Below are 14,775 nucleotides of genomic sequence, written 5' to 3'. Positions count from 1 at the left end.
GAGTTGCATGGCCTGTCATGCTCCTTTTGGCAGTGTGCGGTCTTCGTTGCCTTTTGGCTAGGGCCAAAGGTGACGACGCTGAAGCACATTAGTGCTGTTGTTGGATGTAGGACCGTATTGATTTTCTTAAATGTTTGGTTTAGCCCGATGATGAAAATAAAATTTTCTTTTAGCATTTTGGTCTATTCACGTATATGAATTGGATTAACGAAAAAATATTAATAATTCTCTCTTTATAGGGGTTGAGCAAAATAACCAAATAATCTAATTTATTAAAAAATATATATATAAATCTAACCGATTTAATAAAAAATCAATTTGAAAGTTTTTTTTTTAAAATTTGATTTAATTCATGTTTTAGATATGAGAAATTGAAATATAAAGAACTAATTGAATTAAATAAAAAATGGTTCATATTTTTTGAAAAAATAACCTGATAATTCCCTTACGACTAAAATTAATACAATTAATTATTTCCCTAACTATCATCTAATTTATTGCCAAAGATTAATTCCTGCAAAACAAAAGGGTTACCGTTGTGACTTTAATTTAATCAACTCAAAACGCTGACGTTTAACACGACGCAGCTTAATCAAACCTGTCTTTCCAACGGTCATATTTTTCTTCGAAATTAAAGAACCCTCTCCCTATAATAACAACGGTCCTCTCTCTTTCTCTCAAAGATAATTTCTCCGCGCCTCAAAAATTAAGAGAATCAATTGTCAAGCAGCCTATAATCGATCACTTCCACAAGGTAACTTTCTCAAATCCAACTTCAATTTATCATTAATTCTTGGGATTGCGTTTTAAATTCTTGAAATTGATTTCGTTTTCTTGTATTTCTGGTTAAATTTACTTTTGACAAACCCAAATCGATTTTGTTTTCTTAGAAGTAAATGTCATCTGTTTTTTCTCAGCAAACGAACAACTCTCTCCCTCTCCGTGCGCTTGTAATGTGTTTGTGATTGATCTTTTGTTTCTTGCTTTCACACTCAATTTTCAGTTTCGCTCGTGTTAATGCTCACTGTTGTTGCTAGATTTTGTATTATACAGTGTACTTCCAAATCTCAAGTACTTTGAATTTTTGAATAGTTCTAGTGTCAAGCAAGAGTTAATGTAAGAGGGGTGGTGGCAATTCCATGTTATTGTGTGTTCGATACAAGATTAAAAAATAGTTTAATTTGACATCACTGCCATTTTTTCCTGATATTAAATTTGTTTCACGAATTCGTCCATTTTATTGACAAGTAGTGTACGGTAGAGCTATAGAGATCACAGGAAAAGTTATGCAACTGTCTTAGGGTTTATCTGATTTTTCATGACTTGCTTGGCGGAGGGGTTGTGCTTTTGGGAATAATTCCTTTTAGTTACATTTTGAAACTTAATTTATGGTATAAATCAGTCATTTTTCCTTATTTTGCATGGTTTATCTAGGTTATTAATCAGTTCCAATGATTTTGCAGAATATTCCTTTGAACTCATTCACAGCACCAATGGCATCACTAGTGAGTAGACGGAAACCTCTTGGTGATTTGTCAAATTCAATGAAGACTGATGGCCCTCGAATTCCACGTGATGCAAGCAAGACGAAAAGTATCTCAAAAGCATCAGGGAAAGTGCAGACTGCTGGTAGAAAACCACTGTCAGACATTTCTAATTCAAGGAAGCCTGAGACTAAAAAGAAGAGTTTCAATGCAAAGCTAAGTGTTCTGACAGAAGAACCAGATCGAACCAGTGCAATTGCTGAGGAAAAGTTTCTGCACAATCATGAGGAGTGCATCAAAGCACAAACAAGAGCTATGGACATCGATGAGTTTCTGCAATCAATTGGACTAAACGATGGTAATGTAAACTTAATATTCTTCTGCTTATTATCACTAAACACTCTTTTCTTGTGAAATTCAATTCACATTTTATTCTTTTGCCTAGATTTCTCCAAGAAGTTGGGAATTTCATGTTCACCACCGCCAACAATTACAATGAAGGTCAGTTTGCTTATTTCCCCTCTTACACATTGTTTCATTTGGGTTCTTTCTTGTTTCAAAAACTAATCTCTTGTTTATATGGATTATCTAAATAAAATACTGGTTTCTATTTAATGCTCAGAGTCCCCCAAGGCCCTTGCAATTGGAAGCGATGACAGAGCAGCTCCATGAAGATAAGTCTTGGGAATACAAACTTGATACTTCATCTCCTTTCAGAACGCCAATATCACCAAAACAATATATGGACTGGTGGAAGGACCATGATGATAACTGCATCAACTTCAAGTTGATAGAAACCCCATAGTTGCCAAAGCATTGATTTCTCTCTTTTCAGTGCTCATTCCAATATGTATTTCTGCATCTATATTTGGTCAATTCCTTAGCCTTTTGAGTTGAACTGGAAAGGAAATTTCTCTCTGGTGATATGCTGTAGGCCATTGTCCGTTTTTTAGCATTTGTGTTGTGTTGCTAGTCATATGATGATAGAACAGTCACATGGTTGCATGTTTTTGTGACTCATGAAAGGTTTCCGGATCACTGATATTCTTGTATATGACAAACTTTCACCTGTGTTTATCTTCGTTACCTGCTAATTTGGATTGATGCTGCTTTTATTAATGTTTCTTCAATTCAGTTTCGTTTTTTGTGTTTGCATCCTCTCAAGTTTCCAGGGTTTCAAATCTCACAATTAATTTAAATTTTAATGGTTTAGATCATGTAAGATAAAAAATAAAAAAAAATTGTTTCAAGTGGTGACATGCATCAAACCATGCCCATTCAATGCTTTTCTTTTAAATATTGTACTTTCGTTTACAGCCAGCAGAACAATGCTTCGATGGTGACATATTTAGTTATCTCTTATTGGTGCATTGAGAGAAATGACTGACTATTATACTAGTGCACAACCAAAATAGTCCCGAACCCAAGAGTAGTGGTTCGTGGTGTGGGCTCGGGGGCACTTGGGAACCCACCATCCTGAAGATGGTCCGGAAAGGTGATGCTAGAATCCAAATCACTCTTTTAGAATGGGTCCCACCAACCAAACCCCATTGGTAGTTCGAGTTAAGCCTGCCCACCCACCATGTTAGTGGTTTGGGCTTGACTCTGGAGTGCCCTGAACATCCACCCACCACGCTAATGGTGTGGGTGAGCTTGACCCTTGAGTTAGGTCCCAGGGAACCCAATTTTCATTGTTTTGTGCCTGGTTGAATTCAAAGTCAAGCGATGTGCATTTAATGCTAATTGACCTCTTACCATCAATGGGGTATAAAAAACAGTTTTAAAACACGCTTATTCTAGGGCTTGACTTATCTGAACATCTTGTTTTACACGGTAACCGTGCAACCATCCATAATGGGGGCAGGCAATTACTTTGTATAAGTACCTTTAAAAGTAGACTACATGTTTTATCTGCATCCACCCTACCTTTCACACACGTTGGCAGAACCAGTGTGAGCATGTTTAGAATTACAGTTTAAAATATTTTTTATTTAGAAATATATTAAAATAATATTTTTTATTTTTAAAAAATTATTTTTAAAATCAGCACATCAAAATAATTTGAAAACATTAAAAAATTAATTTTTAGTAAAAAAAAATTTTGAATTTTTAAAAACACGGATTGCACTATGTTTCCAAACGGTCCCTACATTAAACTAGTGGCCTTCTACTGCACTGCCCTCATCACTTTCAGCCAAGGCATGCCTTGTGGTGAGTTGGGATTCTTATTTTGCATACCCACTTTAGTGGAAATCTATTGCACTACCCTCATCACTTTCAGCCGAGGCAAACCTAGCAATGATGTTCGTGTTCCAGTCGAGCGGACTTTCGCTGCACTGGCCCACATGCAATCGCTTGTGGTTTTTTATGCAATGCAATATCAGCTCGTGCTTGATAAGAACAACTCTGCGCCCGTCTCAACCTCTTATCTCATCAACATCAGGGATCGTGTGGGTAGTGGTGTCGCCAATAAAATCTACCTGGTTGATCTTGCCAGTTGTCTCAAAGATTTAAATCATGCATATGTAAGTATGAACTAATTCAGATTGTGAAATTGTGAATGACTCATTAAATCCGTTAGTTTGTTTAATGGTATTTGCTATTCACATAACTGTAGTAATTCTAGAGCTAATACGTGCAACAAACCCTGGCTTTTGAACGGGATGCATTTATTAGATAACTCCATGCTGACTCTGCCAAATGCTCTGGGGATTTATGATAACTCGACGGATCGCACGACCATTATACCCAATGATGCATTCAAATTTCTGACCTATCAACTTTTGATGATAGGATAGAAGCCTACCATGGTGAAGATGGGTGACAAAGAATTAGGGTTCAATTTTGAAAAGGGAGCTTGAGAAACAACTACTAGCACCCTCGTCGTAGGGGTGCGACATCACGGTGACCTTTCCCGGGAGGGGTTTGGAATGTCTTTTTGGTTGGTTAGGGAGTTGTTACCTAGCATTATAACTACCAAAAATCCTAAATAGTTCCCCCCCTCAGAGATTTTAGGCAAGGGACTGATTGTGTAAAAAGAAGGTATTAGCACCCTTAATATGCTTTAACTGAGATAAATTGTATTGTTTTTTTTAATTATTATTGTTTGTTATGGTCTGATGATGTCTATTTCTACTGGCCTACTATAACAAGTTTGTTACGATGAATAAACTCTAGTTTTTTAGGTCAAGAACTCGGTTTGGGAAAGTAAAATATCCTTAATTATCGTTGAAGCTTCTTTCAGGATAAAACTGAAATTTTTGCTACCGCGTCATTCTAAATAATATTTCAGATGAAATTCCTTGCAGATTTTATCCTTGTATTAGAAGTGAATGAGTTGTATTATGCACAATAATATTTTGGATATTAACCTCTTTTAGGTTTTTTTTATTCTTATATTAAAAGTTAATGGTATTTATTATCTCTAATAATATTTTGGATATTAATCCCTTTTAGGTTTTCTATCCTTATATTAAAAACAAATAATATTTTCTTGTCAAAAAATTTTTTTAAAATATTTTTTAAATATAAGCTAAAATTCTTTGGAATTTTACAAACTTGAAACTCTAGGATTAAAAATCATAAAAATATGTGTTATTGATGAAACTAAACCATAAATTATCTAATAATCATGCATAAAAAAGGGTTATCTGCAAATAAATGGACTGCAATTGATCTAAATCAAAGGTTTAAGATAATGTTCTTTCCAAGAACACGAAGAACATTGTTTAAAAACCCAGAAAAAATATAGCTACAAGGCAGCCACGGTAAGCCCATAAATGGGCATTTTTTTACCTCTAAAACATGGGTTTTTTTATCTCAACAAGTCACAATATCATACATAAACATATTTAAATCCAAAAACTAATAAAAAAAACCATCAAAATCAAACGTGAAATATCAAATTTAAAAAACTAACAACCTACATGTTTATGCAACATGGATTCAAAATTAGTTTTTTGAATCTATTTTGTTCATGAACAGGCTTAACAATCTATGGATAAAACAACTTAAACAACAACTCTAATATATCGAAAACATAAAAAAAAACTTCAAAATAACTTTATTAAATAAAAATCACAACAACAAAAAGGGTTATTTACAACATTATTTGTTAAGTATTCAAACTACTTTTTTATGCTTATAAACATAAATATAAAACAAACAAAAAAAAAACAAAAAAGCAAGCCACTAAGACCTTCTCTTGGATTAGAAAATTATACCTAAAACAACTACTTTTCTCTCAACTTGGAGGGGTATTTATAGCGTTTTGCTAGGGTTTTGAATCCATTTCTAACCTCTTGATCTTGAGGGAAGAATTGTAAACCTTTGATAAGAACTCATTGAGAAAACTTTGTGTATGAACACACAAAAAATAGGTCGGTTTTTGCATGATCATTGCATTGTTAGCGCTAACTGAGTTGTTCACTTTCAAGGCCTCGTCGCAGCAATTCCTACGTCATTGTCGCTCGAGACCACCTAAAGTTAGTAGAAGGGATGCACACCTTTCATTTGAATCCAACAGTGGTCACTTTAAAGGTCGGTAGATCCACATTCATGCGTTTAAAGTTGTCAACTCAATTAGCTAAAACTATCAAAGCTGACTGAGTTCAACTTTCGAGGCCTCGTCAGAACAATTCTAACATTATCATCGCCTGAGACTGCCAGAAGTTAGTAGAGAGGATGCACACCTTTCATTAACTCCACTCTTACTTCATTTGAAGGTCAATAACTTCACATTCATGTGTTTGAAGTTACTAGCTTTATATTCATGTGTTTGAACTTGCCAACAAGACTAGCCAAAACTGTAAAAAATAGAGACCAATCAATCAAACGACGTATCATTCAACTCACCTTCTCTTTTATAAGTCTAAGCAACGCGTCAAGCATGTTTTTCGCCCTCATTTTCACCAAAAAAATAAAATAACATGCATGATTATTTGTACGTGTTGTAATGTCGTCAATTCATATATGTTATAGGGTAGCCAAATCCTTGCAGCAATCATTCATCTTCATTCTTGTAGCCATCCAAGCAAATATAGCACATGGGACATATATTTCATTCAAATTAATTTCTTCTACTCTTTCTTTCCTTTTGTTTCCTGATATAATATATAGTCATCCATAAATGCTAAAGATTATCTTGCACTGAAACGTACATTGTATGTATTAGTGACAACAATATCAAAACCTAGCTAGCCCATGCTGACTTCAATCCCATGTACGTACATCATACAAGACCAATTATAGCTTAAAGGTTTGATTAAATATATGTTATTGACAAGGTTCAAAGTTCAAACCAACTGCTTCATGAAAACATTATCCGATATATAAAGTTGTTGCTAGAAATTTTTCACTTTCAAATGCTCATTTGGTTTTGGGTTCATCACCGGGAATCAGTTAGGCTCTCAAAGGACCCTTGACATCTTGTTGAAGCGTGTATTCTCGCTTCATCTCTTCCAAGACAGCATCATTTGTGCTGCAAAACAGATACACCACAATTATGAGATACAACAAATTTTGAGTTCAATAGATGTCAGCTATATGTTTTGATATCTATACGACAAGATACATGAATAATTATAACATTTTCTTCTTAAAAAAGAAAAGAAAAAAAACCTGTTATATTTCCTTTAGATATCTTATTCCAAGGTAAAACATTTTTGGATTTTCCCTTTAGATAGTATTCTAGTGAAGAACCAACATTAAGTTTTGGAATTATGTTAAACAGCAAACCAGTGTCACTAAACCATTATTCAAAACGTAGGTAAAGGTTGCTTTAGAAGGCACCTACGGCAACCGTGAGCCTTTTATCTGAATGCTTTCATCACGGTATATATTTGAATGCATATCATATCCAAATCATGTTAAGGCCACTTCTGGCAAACTCATTCTTTACGAGCACAAAGAAAGAAAAAAGATGCACTAGTGTTGAAGGAAGGTTGAAGAAACTGATGGTTTTTCATACTATTTGCATTTCTATTTCAGCTGTGATTTAGACTGTTAGCATACAATAACAAGAAGATAAAGGAATCATTCCTGTTAGCAAGTGATCTGGACAAAGAGCACAGAGGAAATTTAAAGGCTTGGGCAGAAAGACTTGTATGAAAATGACTAGGGGGTTGAGCAGTTAGAGCTCAATGATGAAAACTATTGCAATTGACCAAGAACAAGTTGCTCTTTCTAACACACTTCATTCTTAGATGTAACGAACATGCACTCATTATTCTGCAATTTCAAAATTAGCAACACCAATATATTGGAAATCACAATCGGAAATTTAATGCAAAGTATCAGCATGCAATTTTTGCTGACTCGTCAAAAGTGCTATGTTATATCACCAAAACAGATTAACCTAGCAACTATCTCTACAAGGCATCCAAATCCCATCAGAAAAAATATTAATGTAGTGGTAGTAAGAAACACTTGAATGCTTCATAAAAGAAATTTAAATGCCAATGCAGAATAAAAGCATGGAGGAAACATGGTCATCTGCCACAAACCAACTTTTAGCAAACCACATATAGAACCATAGATATTTCAACTATGCCTTATTATTTTTTCAACTACAATAGAATCTATAATATGATCTGTCCTATCTGGATGCATCGGTCTCAACCTCAAACAGACCTCAAACAGTAATCCAACATTTGCTACATGGATAAAATGGACCAGAAGCTCAGAGCATATTCAGCACTTTACCAATTGAGCTTAGCTACTTCTGGCTTGCCAATGTCCCACTAGACCCCTATCATCCAGTATTCACTAAGCAAAGCATGTGCAGACTTAAACCGCAGAGGGGTCCCGAGTTGAGTCAAGTCAAGTCACACTATCAAGAAGCAAACCATAAAAAGACCTTAGGGTACCCGTTTATGTAGTCCACTCAGGCATACTCAATTTTCCAGTTGCACACAGTTTATGCCCTCATGACCTCATAGTAACTTTCTACATGAGTAACATGGCAATTAAAGCACATACAACATACAGTACAGTTGCAGCAAGTGAGGACCACCGGTTGACTTGACTACAATAGAAACCTTGCCATGCACTGACATGAGCACAGCCTCAAAGCATCTCTACTTACCCAACAAATAAATGATATTTCTAAGAAGTCCACAACACTAGAACCAAGTCCAACTAGATTTATGAAATTACCAGTAACAATTCAAATTTTGTTTCACCAGGCAAGTACCTTAGACCTTCCCAAAACCAAAAGTAAGACCTCAAAGACACTTGAACTTCATTCCTACTCGAAAACAGGGAAAAAGGTCTTCAAACTTGATATCGCCTTCTCCATTCGGAGGATGGGAGTCTAATATCACTCGCTTAACACAGCTTATTCACACAACTACTCAACATCTGAGAACCTATCAGAAGGTGAATCAGTTATCCAACTCTCATGAAAACCAACTCAAGATCACTCATATCAAGCATTAATCAAAACCCCTTAAACCAAATTTTATACACTCAAAACACAAAATAATAATAAAAAAATCCAAGAAGAACCCATCAAGCCGCTCCAATTAAGAAAGACTACACAAACACATAATGAATCAATTTCCCATTAAATCACAACACGTAACCTATCATCATCATCAAACGCACAAACACGCACTCAAACATGCGCATGCATAATGTTATAGAGAAAAAATCAAAACGAGAAATCAAACAAACAGATACATCAATCAAACTTACTATTGATGAAGGCATTCATTTAATACTTTAGCCTGTTTTCTACACTGCCACACAACAGACATTGTTCTTCCAGTTGCACATTGCGCATATTTGGATGCGTGTTCCTCACATTGTTTTAGTGCCTTCTGCTTCATTTTGCTTCTCAAAGCTACAAATTTTAATTCAATAAATAAATTAACTTTAAATTCCATTCCACTAAAAAAAGATAATCATCAATGCAATTAAAAACAAAACACAACACTCAGAAACACATTTCATCAGCAAAGATTGTTTCTTTTAGCAAAAAAGAAAAAGAAAAGAGTTTTGTTAGGGTTTAAGAGATGGTTATAGGTCAAAGCAGTACCTTCTTCTACTTTCTTCTTCACATGATTCTCACGTGCTTCCTGTATGTATCCCATTTCGATAGCTCAAGCTACTCAACGACGTTGGATTGGGATTTTTTTAGAGTCTGTGGCTGTGCAAGAGATCGAACTCAGTGAGTCAGTTTTGTGCTCAAAATGGATGTGGTGGCGCTGCCTTGCTTCTGAGTTGGGTCACTTAACAAGTGAAAGTTGGGTCGGGCTTGGTGGCTGGGTCCCGGACCCAAGTCTATATTACCCATATGTGAAAAACTCAAGTCGGGTATGAATATGATGGTTCTTTTTATTAAGTTTTTGTTTTTCTAAATAATTAAGATAAAAAATAATTTCCAAAGTTTGATCCCATGTTCATGATCCATTCCAATACTGAATTGTTAAAATTAGTCAGAAAATTATTTATTTTAACTGTTTAATTAAGTTTATTTTCTTCAATTTATAATTTAGTTCATCTAAATCTTAAAAAAATTAAATTATAATTAGATTTAAGTAATTTTCTTATGTCTCAAATAAAAACATATTTAGATTCACATATTACATAATAAAATAAAATAATATAAAAAAATATAATTCACAAAGCTTAAAATTCTAATTTCAAGTCCTAATTTTCTTATAGTGATAAATATAACAAAGAAAAGAAAAGGTAGGTTATAATTGCGTTTTAAATAATGTTTTTAAAATAATTAATTTTTTTTTGTTTAAAATTATTTTGATGTATTAATTTTAAAAAATATTTTTTTAAAAATAAAAATTTTTATTTTAATATATTTTTTTAAAATAAACATTTTAAAAATAAACTCTAAACACCGTATAAAAGAAACCGAGGCCCACAGACACACCACCAGTCAATCATGAAATGATGCTTTTACACTTTTTAACCATCTTCAAAGTTAGCTGTACGCGTGCATTGTGTACACGCACACAGAGGATAAACCCTCTGGGCATCTCCAACAGATTGCCAGATGAAAAGCCATGAACAACAACGACGGTTAAAATGGCTGGTTTTCAACTGTTAAATAAAAATATTAAAAAACTAAAAAAATAATATGATTCGTTAAAATGTTATTTTTATTGAATTACTATATATATAAAAAAGTTAAATTACATTATTCACAACACTTAGTCTTCAAGATGTCATTACATAAACACTCTGTTGCCAGTCAACGCCAGCGTGTCCTTACCAAAAACAATAAATCCGAAAAGAAAACTAAAATCTCCACGAAATCACCTCCACCCAACACCTGTCACTTTCCCATTGGACGCTCCCCTCTTGACCGCCCTTTTTAATAAACCCAAAATACCCCCTTTTCTATCACGCACAGGAAGAGAGAGAGAGAGAGATCCGTCTCTGCAAATCTCTTTCCAGGGTAAAGTCTTTTTTTTTTGTTTTTTTTTTTTTTGTTTTTAGGGCTAGATCTGTGGTTTGTATTTGGTTATTTTCGTGGAATTATGTTATTTGTGGTTTTTAATCGATCTGCTGAGATTTGTGTGTTTCTAATTTTTTATTTATTATATTTTTCTCAATTTTAATGTGTTTCGGTACCCGAGATTTGATGAAGTTTTTTTAAAAAAAAAAATTGATTGATTTGGGTAAATAGAGCAGATTTTTTTGATTAATTTTTTTGGGAGATGCTAAAAATAGAGGGTCAGATTTGGTTTTACGATTTGCTGAGGAAATAAGAATCAATAACTTGAATTAGGTCTTGTAATTTGAGGCTAAGAGGGTCAGTTTCTGACAAATGAAACGTTTTTGCAAGATACAGTGTGATTTTGTTGTTTCCACATGGATGGATATGATCTGTTTTGATAACGAGAAAATAATGGAGAAGTTGAGGAATAGGTGTTTGATTGTTATTAATTTAATGGTATGGGGGAGGGGGGGGGGTTGTGGAAGTTTGGTTTTTATTTGTTGAGTGACTGATTTGTGATTTTGATCTATTTGGGGCTTTATTTTTTTCTGTTAAAGCAATGATGAGACTTCTCTTTTTAAATGACTTTCATAAATCTGTTTTCTAATTTGAATTGGGGCTTTGGTTTTGTTAAAGAAGCGAAGATCATTGTTGGGAAAATGTGTTTTTCGAAGTAGTGCCTCTGCCTAAACTTTATTCAATCTTGAGGTGTAAAAGGTCGGGAATTTTTGTAAATTATCACTAACTCAAGGATGAAAAGTTAGGAGTCAATGGATTGAGACGTGTTATTAAGTGGTTAATGGAAGAGTTGATTCATGACTGTGGAAGCTAGTTATGTAATAAAATGTAAGCATTAAAGTTTGATGCTGTTCAGGTCTTTCTAATGATACTTGTGTTTGGAATCACCTTGCAGAAGTAACTTTTAGTTTGATATATAAAGGATGTCTCCAACTGAATCAACACGTGAAGAGAATGTTTACATGGCCAAGTTGGCTGAACAGGCCGAACGTTATGAAGAAATGGTGGAGTTTATGGAGAAAGTTGCAAAGACAGTCGATAATGAGGAGCTAACCATGGAGGAAAGGAACTTGCTCTCCGTGGCCTACAAAAATGTGATTGGAGCTAGGAGGGCTTCATGGAGGATCATCTCTTCCATTGAGCAGAAGGAAGAGAGTAGGGGAAATGAAGATCATGTCACAATCATCAAGGAGTACAGGGGAAAGATCGAAGCTGAGCTCAGCAAGATCTGTGACGGAATCTTGAGCCTCCTTGAGACACATCTTGTTCCCTCTGCCTCAGCTGCTGAGTCCAAGGTATTTTACCTCAAGATGAAGGGTGATTATCACAGGTATCTTGCTGAGTTTAAGACCGGGGCTGAGAGGAAGGAAGCTGCTGAGAGCACTTTGTTGTCTTACAAGTCTGCTCAGGTGGGTCCTGGATGTGCCGGCATGTTGCCTATTATTATTATTATTATTATTATTAATAAGTTGTATAGTTATCATTGTTGTTGTGGTTTATAGGTGCAGCTATTATTTCGATGCTCATTTTGCTTATGTTTTGTTTGTTGCAGGATATTGCTCTTTCTGAACTGGCTCCTACCCACCCAATAAGGCTGGGGCTTGCACTTAACTTCTCTGTCTTCTACTATGAGATCCTTAACTCTCCTGATCGTGCTTGCAGTCTTGCTAAGCAGGTACTTCCTTGCATACCTTATCAATTGGCCTTTATTTGCCTCTATGTTTAGGCAAGTTGCGAAATTCATATTCTTCTGTTTAGTTTTCATTATTTTGAGTAGAAGGAAGTGATTTATGTTTTTCTTTATTGATATGATTATATTTCTCCTATTCAATTTAGCTTAATTAGTGAATTTTATAACTGGCATCTAATTGGATTTTAGCTTCGAACTTGATGGAAGTTAAACATTTTGAGTGCCTTGGTAGTTTTGAGTGCCTTGATAGTTTTATGCAAATTGTATTGCTGAAAGTTGGTTTTGGTGTGAAGCATTGATGCCGGGACATTTGGTCTCTCCCTTAAATGTAACTATATATTTGTCCATAGGGTTGACATCTTTGATTGATTGTTGTTTATTGAGAGAATGTTTTTGTCCTCTCTTCTTCAATTTACTAAATACTTTTACATATTAGTGAAATCTTGCTTTTTGGGTTTTGTATTACCAAGGCACCGTATTTTGTTTGGCTTGAAAAAGGCTTCAAGTTGATTTTTTTAATGTTTTTTTTTATGGTTTTGATGTGTCAAAAATAAAATAAAAAATCTGAATTTTTTTCCCCATATATTTTCAAGCAAAAATCATTTTTGAAAAGCATCTTGCATCACAATACCAAACACACAATTAGTAATTGGTTCATGGTAGTACATTTGTTCTTTTATGTTCAATTTGATCCGAATTAATATAAGACCTAGTTGACAAGGCCTTGTTTTCCTAAAGATAAGTTGATATACCTATTCAGTCCTTAAGGTCGATATCCTTGATTGCATGCAAGTCATTGACCAATCTGTTGGCCCTCTCGACATCCCTAAAATATACTTTATTTGGTCAGGCTTTTGATGAGGCTATTTCCGAGCTGGATACTTTGGGCGAGGAGTCTTACAAGGACAGCACATTGATCATGCAACTTCTCCGTGACAATCTGACACTCTGGACTTCTGATATCACGGTCTCTCTCTCTCTCCCCAGCTCTCTATTTGTACAAGCTTGCACAACCCATGTGTGCATCTATGCAAGCATGCATTTAATTACATGTGTTTCATGTTGATATTCGGTTGGCCGTGACGTGGTTGAACCATTCTCGTTTCAGATTACAAAATAATCAAATACTGTCCTGGAACTATATGCTATATGTGCAGCATAATAATGCATTTCGTGCATTGCATATTCTTAAGAACATTATGTGCTTTGCTCTTCGCATGTTAAAACTACTACTTGATTGGACTGCCAACAAAGTGTTTTAATTTCAAGTTCAAAGGGAAATTATGCCTGATACCGATATTATTGTCACCAATGTCATATGGTGGCATGTTTAGGTCTCTTTCTATCATAATTCATCGTTGTTTGAGGTTATTGGCATCTCGTAAGAGACCGAAACAGAAAATCAAGTTTTCTGATATCAGAAATGGTCCCAGATGGCTGTGACCTCTGGCTTTTGCATGAGCAACTGCTTGTGACGTATTGGTCTGCTGGTTATATGCTCATTGTATTCATTTTTTCAAATTTTAGGATGAGGCTGGGGATGATATCAAGGAAGCATCAAAACGTGAATCAGGCGATGGGCCGCAGTGATGAAGTTCAGTTCATAGGATAATGCACTCTGTACTTCTATCTCATGACATTTACAGACGCCATTTGGGTTATTGTAGCTGGATGTTTTAATGAATTTAATAGCCTTGAGTGTCGTGCTAAACAGTACTTGGGATTGAAAGGTACCAACAGATTATCAAGTTTTTAGCATCGATGCCTACAATCTCTGTTGGTTTTTATCATTCTTATTTTATATATATCCTTGGATCTGGTTTGAATGCATCCTGTGGCCCTGCCATGTGATGTCATTGCTCGACCATTGTTTTCTATATTTTAAGTTGTCATGATACCTAAGTGGAGCAAATTGCTGGTGCGCATTTGTTGAAAATCTTTTTTATTTTAAATTATTTTTTTATATTTTTAAATTGTTTGGATATTCTAATGTTAAAAATAAATTTTAAAAATAAAAAAGAATATTATTTAAATATATTCTAAATAAAAATTATTTTTTTTGTTCCAAACATCAGTAGCCACGTCGGAGTTCCTCTAGAACCATATTGCGTTGGAACGCGTTG

General features: G+C 34.7%; 3 protein-coding genes across 3 annotated transcripts; 2 read left to right on the top strand and 1 right to left on the bottom strand.

Annotated features, from left to right (window-relative positions):
- The first annotated feature begins 636 nt into the window (after positions 1-636).
- Positions 637-2,603, top strand: LOC133671033 (uncharacterized). The gene is made up of 4 exons (XM_062091648.1): positions 637-754; positions 1,464-1,842; positions 1,930-1,985; positions 2,107-2,603. Exons 2-4 carry the CDS (start codon positions 1,494-1,496, stop codon positions 2,287-2,289), a joined length of 588 nt encoding a protein of 195 aa, XP_061947632.1. The 5' UTR covers positions 637-754; positions 1,464-1,493; the 3' UTR covers positions 2,290-2,603.
- Positions 2,604-6,599: 3,996 nt separating this feature from the next.
- On the bottom strand, positions 6,600-9,710 carry LOC133670923 (uncharacterized). Its single transcript, XM_062091527.1, has 3 exons — positions 9,523-9,710; positions 9,180-9,327; positions 6,600-6,963 (listed from the first exon to the last, which is right to left on the bottom strand). The coding sequence occupies exons 1-3, from the start codon at positions 9,575-9,577 to the stop codon at positions 6,885-6,887; spliced, it is 282 nt and encodes a 93-aa protein (XP_061947511.1). The 5' UTR covers positions 9,578-9,710; the 3' UTR covers positions 6,600-6,884.
- Positions 9,711-10,744: 1,034 nt separating this feature from the next.
- Positions 10,745-14,407, top strand: LOC133671256 (14-3-3-like protein). The gene is made up of 5 exons (XM_062091973.1): positions 10,745-10,902; positions 11,858-12,371; positions 12,515-12,637; positions 13,503-13,619; positions 14,180-14,407. The coding sequence occupies exons 2-5, from the start codon at positions 11,886-11,888 to the stop codon at positions 14,240-14,242; spliced, it is 789 nt and encodes a 262-aa protein (XP_061947957.1). The 5' UTR covers positions 10,745-10,902; positions 11,858-11,885; the 3' UTR covers positions 14,243-14,407.
- The last annotated feature ends 368 nt before the right edge of the window (positions 14,408-14,775 follow it).

The sequence above is a fragment of the Populus nigra genome, chromosome 13 (assembly GCF_951802175.1).
Source record: "Populus nigra chromosome 13, ddPopNigr1.1, whole genome shotgun sequence".
Taxonomy (NCBI): Eukaryota; Viridiplantae; Streptophyta; class Magnoliopsida; order Malpighiales; family Salicaceae; genus Populus; species Populus nigra.
This window is presented reverse-complemented; position numbering and strand designations above follow the sequence as displayed.